We start from the raw sequence: 9,130 nt of genomic DNA on the forward strand, positions 1-9,130 counted from the left end.
TGTCTAGAAAGGAAATAAAAAGGCAAAGAGGGCAGCCAGGTTTCCTCATTGATCCCGTCTCCCAGATGGGTCTGAATGACCATTTGTCATGTCCCAGCTTAACTTGACACTCAGTCATACCCTAGAGGTGTCCAATCCACAAAATACATAGGAAAATAATGGTAAAAGTGAAGCATATTTCCATGCAAGGATAGATCTTTTTTTGGGAGGGGGAAGAGTATTTGATTTGATATGAAAAAAAGAACCAAAAAACTGCCCTTGGGAACTACCGTCCACTATGAAGTGGCAGCAATTTCAGTGTTTCTGGAAAACTTCTTGTACAGAAGGCACACTTCAACACCATCAGCCACAATTGCCATCTCATCCCATAGCTCACATCGGGCAGCGAAGCCTTCTGATCACAGCAGTGTATGCACAACATCACTCAGGTATCGAGGATGACTTGAGCTGGCTCAGCCTTTTCTGGACCTAAGAATAGGAAATCACCAGGCTGCGCAGCAGGGAGAAACACACCACAGCTCTTATGCATGGAGACTTGGCTGTGGGCACCCAGTGGGACAAGGTGGGATACAGGATGGGACGGAAAAGGCTTCAAGAGGAAGGAACTGGGTCTGCTCTTCCAAAACACCCTCTCTGGCATCCCCAGTGCAATAGGAGCAGGGAAGGTCATGCTGGTCTGATTGTTCCCAGTGTGGCCGTGCCATCCCTGCTGCACACCTCACTTTTGCAGTGCACATGCAAGGAGCCCACATGCACACACCCCCCCCTCACCATGGGCAGCATAGGCAGACACACACACGGATCAGCATTTATTTCCAAATACCTCATTTATATCATTCTCACATGAAATATTTCTTTCAGAATATAGCTGACATTTAGAAGAGGTTTGTTCTTTTTTTTCATAAGGCACATCAGATTAGACTACATAGAGACATCTTCCCCCCCACTTGTGATCATAAAATACTGGCGATTTTAACAGGAATAATTCTAAAACCTAGACCCTGTGCAGCCCCTTGCAGAGCAGTATTCATAGTTATTAGACCTCAGTTTACATACACCTAGTAAAAGGCTGTAACAAGCCATATATACATCACATCTTCAGAAACAGTCACAGCTGGCTACATTTAAAAGTAATGCTACTCCCGACTATGAAACAGGCTGCTTATAAAATAGAACCTACTGCTTCCAGTATGGCGTGATACAAAGCAGTTATAACCTTGTAGAAGGAATAGTGTTATTTTTGCAAGTGGGAGTTGCTCAGAACCTAACCTGTCTCCATCCAAACTCCATATTTTTGATCAGCTGAGACCATTATACAGGGAAGCAAAGCACCCAGGAGAAACCTGGCTTTAAGATTTGCTCCAAAGATGACATTACGACTGCAGATCTGAAATCCTGTCAATGCATTAGAATAAGAAATATAAAGGCTCAGATGTTAACTTCATGACCAGTAAACATTAAACTATTATGAACCAGATGCAACCAGAGTCAATGCATCCAGCTTCTGTGCTATGGAAACTGCTTTTCCAGGCTGTTCCAGTGCAGAAGCCAACACATTCTTATTGAATCAGGCCCTATGTAAAGATTTCCATTCCATTTTCAAGTCCCGCTTCGTACTCATTTTGCTGTAGCAGAGGAAAAAAATATTGCCTGTGGATTTGGTGCCAATACAACCTAGAATCCATTTATGTAGTGTCATTTTCTTTAATGGGCCAGGAGGTAAACTGCGGTCAGCTTTATCAGTTCAAATGGCTTCCACAGTTCCTCTCTATATCAGCCATTGATTCATTTATGATGAAAAAGGGTTGTGGCTTTCTGCAATCGCAGTTTAGTTTAAGACTATGAAAAAAGGTCACTTTAAGGCTACGGCCAAAGGGAAAACAGGGAAAAAAAAGTTAAAAAGGGAAAAAAGAATAGAACTGATCTTGAAATACCTGGGAAAGAGGAAAAAAAAAGTAGTCGGGGCCATAAAAAGACAGACAGACAGCACAGACTAAATGCCCTCTGCAGAAAAAGTTAAAATACCGTTCTTGCAGAGTCATGTTACTCTTCCAGTCTCTCAAACCCACAGAGACTGAAATGAGGCTTAGCCCAGTAGGAATAGGATTTAGTCAAAGGGTGGGTTACACACAGCTCGGCATTACCTTGATCACTCAGCTACATTTTAGGCACATTTAACCCGTTGGACTGATCTGGGGAAACGTTTGTCAGCTGCATTTTCAGAAGGGCCTCAGCCCATTTCCCCAGCATGAGTTTGGACAAGATTCGACCATAAGCAACTGTTGCTTTTAGGAGGGAAACATTAACCTGGTTGAAAACAGCGTAATAAAGAGGACACAGCAGCCTCAGTTGCTGGAGTCCGATCTGTTATCACCTTGATCTGCCTGCTTTGTTGTTTGTTTAGCAGCCTGAAAGGTAAGGAGGGGCATTCTGAAACTCTTGCCTGTAGACTAAAAAAACCCAACCAGATACATTATGCGCGGTGCTGCACGGATATTTGTTACATCTTGTAAAAAAAAATAATAGTAATAATAATAATAATTAAAAAAAAAAAAAGGTTAAAAAAAAACAAAACACCCAACCAACCCCACAGCATTTACATTCCTTTCTGCTGAAATAGACCAACTGTCGTCACGTCCACACAGAGAGAGAGAAACCCACTGCCACCCCAAGCGGTGAGTTCAGTAACACTCCTCGGGCTTCCTCGTGACACCCTGGGCAGGAGGGGAAGAGGACAGAAATGACCCTCGAGTCGGGAGGTGACAAATGAGATGTCAGTGTTGTAACATATCAGGTTCCCTCACAGCATGCTGAAGGTATATATGTGACCTTTCCAACCATAGCATTTGCGTATAGATTACACCTCTCGCGTACCCATTTTAAAGCGATCCCTAAGACTGTTGGTTTGGGAAGACATGGAGAAGAGAGCAGGAGTGGGTTTCTTTAAAGCTAGAAAGGTCCGATAGGAGGCACAGTGTTATTTTCCCTTTAACCGTCCGTGTACACAGCTCTACATTTCCACAGTCCTCCTGCGCAGCCCTTGCAGCAAAAGGCTCCTGTCTGTTCCTCCCCCATCAGGTACACAGGGTAAGACAAGAAGTCGAATCCTTTGGACAAATCCTTGTAGCTTCACAGACACATGGTGCACTTCTTCCGCAATGAAAGATTTTAGTCACGAAACTCGACGTCAGATCTGATTTATAGCCATGACTTAACTACAAATCCTTCTGCCACCCTCGTGAGGGCAACGGAGATACCAAGTAGCAACATATACACATACATACAGATCTAAGCTATACACCTGGGACAACACAGAATGAGATTTCAGCTAATATAGCCTCTATTTGATTTCCTCAGAGCAGCACTCGGGTACTTGCAACTTCTATACAAAACAGCAGTATTTTTTCCACCAGGATTTGGAGAGGTTTTTCATCTTGTCTGGAGTCCTACACTTGGATTTCTTTGGTTGCTGTTGGGTATCTGAGTACTGAATTCCAGCCACAATGGCCGCATCAAAGACCTCCTTGAGGTTTTTCTGAGTCAAAGCCGAGCACTCGATGTAGGATGCAGCTTTTATTTCCTCAGCACAGAGCTTTGCGGCCTCCTCCGGGACTGGCTTCTCCTTGCACTTGTCCAGCTCGATGAGCACCTTGACGTCCTCCCGGAGGTCCGACTGTGTCCCCACCAGGATGATGGGTGCCTTGGGGCAGTGGCATCGGATCTCAGGGACCCACTTCTCACTGACGTTCTGGAAGGATGAAGGGCTGACAACGCTGAAGCACAGCAGGAAGATGTCTGTGTTGGTGTAGCACAGCGGCCTCAGCTTGTCAAACTCATCCTGTACAGAAAGACGATGTGTTAGCACATGACAAACAGCCCTGTGTAAGCTGCAAAACACCCCCAGCTTCAACCCCTGCCCTCTGGGGAGACCACAGTACCAGAACGTGGACTCAAATGCAAACCCAAGGCCCAGCCCTGCCTAGCCACAAGCTCCCATCTGGATGAGCTTTCCTAATGCTGCAGCTTCGAGTGTTTGCATATTTCCTTTGCTACTTCCACATCAGCTCTCTGCCCTATTTCAGACCAGAAAAGGACCAGCAGAGCCATAGAGAGCAATGAAGCTAAAAAGAGAGATATGGGAGGGAAAAGGTACACAGACCTCCAAGGTACTGTCCTGCCTGCAGACCCAGATGAGAGCACAGCAGACAAGTGGCAGCAAGCACACCCCGGCCGGAAACATTTTGAAACCAGTGCTACTTAACAACATCCTACAGGAGAGGCAATAATTTCCCTGCCTTTGTGCCCGGGGATTTAAATCCAATGGCAGCAACAGCGAATCACAATGCACGGGCTTAACATGCCAATGGCATGGAATAAGAGCTTTACCTTTCCCTCCCACCCATGCCACATCAAACAAACTGCAGAGAGGCCTCCCGGTGCTATCTTTTTTTTCCCCCCCCCCTCCTCTCCCCTTTCCTCTTTTTGTTAGAGGAAACTCCCAACAAAGCAAGGCCCTTCTGCTGCTTCAGGAGGTAGCAGCAAGAAAGCCGAGCACCTGAAGGTAATAAAGGAGCAAAGAATGAAGCAAGAAGCAGAGGGTTAACTAACTGCACACAGCCCTTTATGCTGACAGCAGGATGAAAGCAGGGTAACACCAGCAGCCTGAGCAGGTAGGATTTGCCTCTACCAAGTGACATGTTAATTAAAATGGACATGTTCTCAAAAGCTCTGAATTTAAAGCCCAGAGAACGAACGCAGCTGAAGACGTCTCCCCAACACCAGCATTTAGCTGCTGAATTGCAAGTCGTGTGTTCATTTTCAAGATGGGAAATTCTGCTTTAAAAAAGCCTGCGAGGGCCCAGGCTCTGCAGCTTAAAGAAGCTCACTGGAAGCCTCAGAAATCTCGTTCCACTTGAATGAATTTCTTCCAGCAGCAACTCCGCGAGAGACAGCAATTTATAAAACAAGAGTCAAGCAAGCAAGCTTCATTAGCTCTGCTGATTCCCAGATTAAGGCTCACAGGAGTGCGGGTTCTCACCATTTGACTGGAGGAGCCCCGTGCTCACTGAGCTGCAGCGCTGAAGGACAGGGCCATTTGCAGCGAGGCATCTCACCACCTAACTGCCTCTTCCTGCAACGTGAGAAACCTCAGCAGCCCTCGATTCAATGGGCTTGAAAGCCAAACCCAGATCTTGAGGGTTCCTGCCCAGAAGGAACGGCACCCTTTCTGTTCCAAGTGCACTCCTGTGGCTTCAATGGCAGGTACACAGACTGCAGGGCTCTGTACCTCTTCAGGCTGCCGACATTGAAATAGCTGGAATTTCACTCTGATTGGAGTGCTCTTTCAGCTGCAGATTCCAGCAGCAATCTCACCCAGCCAGGTGTATTTTATTCGGGATGACTAATGCTGTAATGCTGTAGACAACTCCCCCTGTTCCAGGGCACTTGGACAGCCAAACACCAGAACCACTCTGTAGCAGTGAAGGTAAGCAGACTAGCTGGCACCACCTGGCGTGGGCACAACATCCACAGGCTGTCACAGCACAGGCGGCGCCACCTGCACACTCTTGCCTATGAGCACACACAGGGTTCCACCCTGGCACCACACCAGGGGACACCTGATGCAGGAGGCAGGTAATAACCTGCTTGCAGGCTTTCAGGTTGGGTTTGTAGGGCAGATGGAAGCCCTGCGCTGCTACCAGGACCGTGCAGCCCTCTAAAGTCCTTCCTTAAGTAGGGCACCTGCTTGCAGAGCACCTAACTAGGTTTGTGTGCTAAGGCCGCTGAGATTCATCCGTGTGGCTTTGGGGAAGCCATAGACCTGGATCTACAAAGCAGTTCACGAATCCAGCTCCCATCCCCTTCAGAAACAAGTTAAGTAGCAAAAAACTTCAAGCTACGTGGGGCTCAAACAGTACCGCGTGCATTTATGGCACACACAGGCCAAGAACATGCAGAAAACACAAGAGCTGGGTGCTCTAGTCAGGCAAACGAGGAGCTGGTCAGCTCAGCACTTCATAGTGGATGGGAATTGAAAGCGTAAAGTCTCCACGGATGCCACCAAATGGTACTTTTTTTTTCCTCCCTCAAGTCCCTTTAACAGCACAGTTTCCAGCTCTCCGTACCTCCAGCTATGAACGTGTAAGCATCTGTGTCCCAAACAAAGCAATTCTCATTTCTGTGCTTATTTAACTAAGAAAATGAAGCCGGTGATAAGTGTTCTCAGGGAATACCAGGTGGCCCTCCAGACTCCGGGGTCACCACTGGGGCCACTTCGCCTGACCTCTTCCCCAGGGACCTCCCCCCCTCCCTCCTGCTGTCACTGGGTTTGGTGGCTTCACTGACCTGCCCGGCTGTGTCGCAGAGCTGCAGTCGCACCGGCTTGCCGTCCACAGACACCACGGCTAGGGGGAGACAGGAGGGGGAGAGAAAAGCGTGTTGAGTTCAACTTGCACATTTCCCTTTAGGAAAAAAAAAGGAAAGCAGAGATACAGTCTCTGTCTTCACAGCCTTTCCTTTCGCTTAGGCTGGAGATAACAGCTCGCAGGGCTGGAGCCGGCTCTAGCACCAGCTACCAGGCACGCAGAAGCCCTGTGGCCTCTCCGCTTCAATTCCCCTCGAGCGGCGCGGCACTGAGCTCCGCGCTGCGCCTCCCCCCGCTGTAGGGGCCTCACTCCACGATCCTCTTACGCGTTCTCAAGCACAGCGAGCCCCCGCCGGGCCGAATGCACGCGGAGCGGAGCCTCACCCTCCGCAGCCGCCTCTGGCCGGGGAGAACCACACGTGCCCGGCGTCCCTCGGGGGGGACGAAACTTCAGCCCCGTGAGCTCCCCACGCAAGCCGCTCCGCTCGAGCGCGCCGGCCGCGGGCACCCCGGGAACGAACCCCCCACCACCACCACGCCGCCGCCGCCCCCCGGTTCCACTCACCGGAGAAGTTGTCGAAGGCGGTGGGGATGTACTCGGTGGGGTACCCGTTGGTGGTGTAGCTCACCACCAGACTCGTCTTCCCCACGGCGCCGTCCCCCACCAGCACGCACTTGATGCTGCGCCGCGGCTCGGCTCCGGCCCCCGCCCCGCTCCCCGCCGAGGCCCCGGCTCCGCTCCCCGCCGCCCGGCAGCGGCCGCCCAGCGCCGCCCCCAGCGCCGCCGCCGCCCGCCCGCTGCGCACCCTGCGCGGGGGCACCGGCGGCACCTCGCAGCCGCCCGGCACCGGCTTGCTGATGTAGCCCGCCTCGCCCTCCTGCTGCGGCGGCATCCGAACGGCGCCGCGCGGTACCGCCGGCCGGGAGGCGGCGCGCGGCGCGGGGCCGCCGGCCGGGGAGCGGCGGGGCGCGGAGACGGCGGCGACGGGAGAGCGGTGCGGAGCACCCGCGGGGCGGCAGGAGCGGCGCGGCCGCCGCGAAGCCAGCACCGGTGGAGCGGGCGCTTCCCGGGGGCGGGAGGGCGAGCGGCTCCTAAAGCGCCGCCGGCGACGAGAACCCGGCCGGGCGCGCCGCGCTCGCCTCGCCCCGCGCTACGAAGTCCGGACCGCCGGCCCCGCGCCGCCGCGTGACAGAGCGCCGAGTGGGGAGGAGCCGCGCCGAGCGCCCCGACCCGGCCCGGCAGGCGGCGCCGTGGCGCCCGCTCCGCCCGCCCGACGGCTGCGGCTGCCGGGCAGGGGGGTGGAGCCGCCCCGCGGCCGCGCTCCCGATTGGCCCGCCCGCCCCTTCGGGCGTCGCCATTGGCTGGAGCGGAGGGGGTGCGCCGCCTGCACCGTCGGGGCCGCCCGCGCTCCGCTGTCGGCGCAGCCGGGGCAGCGAGTACCGTGCGTTATAGTGCTGCTGCTGCCGAAGTGCCTGGGTTAGATCAAAGGCGCTCTGTTGTAATTCAGTTCAATTGTAGCCCGCGTGCCTCCCAGAGCCGTACTGCTTTAGCAGCGTCTTCACAGCACGGAGGAACTCGTGTCGGGTAGAGCCAGCGCGGCTCGGCCTTGCTGGGAAGGAAAGCACCCTACGTGCGTGGCAAGGGATGGCACCTGCTGTCATCTCTTCCTAGCTGCGTGCAGCAGGGGGCGGCTGCTGTGTGCCTGATGCACCTGCTGTGTGCTGTGCTGGGCAGGGCAGAGCCACAGCTGCAGCCTGGGCTATCGACTCGCTCCCTTCCATTCAGAAGAGATTGAAGAAGAGGAGAACTCTAATTACATCCTAGCTGTATTTTGTCTCGGCATCCCACAAACCGTGCATGCTGTTGGTGCTATGAAGTGGTACGCCGTGCTGGAAAGCGCTGAACATCACTCTGAACGGCGTTGAAGGATGATGTGAAAAAGCTCTTCGTTGCAAGCACTGCAAGTGATAAATGCCATGTGTGCATTTCTGAACACCTTCGTCGGCCAAAAACAGTTGATGTATTGAGCCGAGTGAGGTCTGGTTAGATAACTACAACTGTCCACATTGTTCTTGCACTGGCAGGGCGGGAGCAGCCTGGGAGCTGCATATCTGTGCTATACTGTAATGTGCCCTGCCAGATACAGTAGCTCTTTGTATGAGAGGATGATCTAAGCTGTTGTTGTGCAGGGGAGTTCCCACCCACACCATAGCAGCAAGCCGGGGCAACCCCAACCGTGGTGCCATCCTGCATGGAGGATGCTCTGAGTGACAGCTGCTGTCCTCGGAGCTGTCAGCCCAGCCCTACGGCGTGCACCCATCCTGCAGGTTGGAACACAGCTGTGTTCAGAGCTGAGCTGTGGGATAACAAAGCTTAGTTCCATGCAGGTCACTGGTGTGCTGCTGTCTGTTCCAGAGCTGATCTATTGTCAGCTCCCACTCTATCTTACATGCTTGTGTTAGTCAAATACTATTCTTTGAGGAAAATGACAGAGAGAGGAAATTATTTTATCAAGACGTGAAGTAGGTCACTGTTATATCCTGGCTTATCATTTTCCCTGTGATACAAAGAATCTGAGCGGGGTGCTGGCCTTGTACGATGAAAGCTTTTGCTTTTTTTTTCTTCCTGCAGAAACTTGACAAGGCTGACACGGAGCAAGGCAGTGGGTATGACGTGATGCAGTGCTGCTGGTGCAGGGCAGGGTACGGCCTGCTACATGGGGCCGTCACCAGGGTCCCATTCTTTGTGAAAGCAGCAAGCCCACA

The 9,130-nt window shown here is 52.5% G+C and overlaps 1 protein-coding gene across 1 annotated transcript; it reads right to left on the reverse strand.

The window, feature by feature from the left end:
- Positions 1-796: 796 nt before the first annotated feature.
- RHOU (ras homolog family member U) lies at positions 797-7,279 on the reverse strand. The gene is made up of 3 exons (XM_072332914.1): positions 6,930-7,279; positions 6,346-6,404; positions 797-3,838 (listed from the first exon to the last, which is right to left on the reverse strand). Exons 1-3 carry the CDS (start codon positions 7,255-7,257, stop codon positions 3,383-3,385), a joined length of 843 nt encoding a protein of 280 aa, XP_072189015.1. The 5' UTR covers positions 7,258-7,279; the 3' UTR covers positions 797-3,382.
- Between the last annotated feature and the right edge of the window lie 1,851 nt (positions 7,280-9,130).

This window comes from Excalfactoria chinensis, chromosome 3 (assembly GCF_039878825.1).
Source record: "Excalfactoria chinensis isolate bCotChi1 chromosome 3, bCotChi1.hap2, whole genome shotgun sequence".
NCBI classification, from domain to species: domain Eukaryota; kingdom Metazoa; phylum Chordata; class Aves; order Galliformes; family Phasianidae; genus Excalfactoria; species Excalfactoria chinensis.

What these genes read in the sequence shown, in the direction of transcription:
- RHOU (XM_072332914.1), bottom strand. Translation starts at nt 7,257, where the DNA reads ATGCCGCCGCAGCAGGAGGGCGAGGCGGGCTACATCAGCAAGCCGGTG. An exon ending in CGCCTTCGACAACTTCTCCG is followed by an intron (nt 6,405 to 6,929) that starts GTGAGTGGAACC and finishes GTCTCCCCCTAG; the next exon opens with CCGTGGTGTCTGTGGACGGC. An exon ending in TCTGCGACACAGCCGGGCAG is followed by an intron (nt 3,839 to 6,345) that starts GTCAGTGAAGCC and finishes CTTTCTGTACAG; the next exon opens with GATGAGTTTGACAAGCTGAG.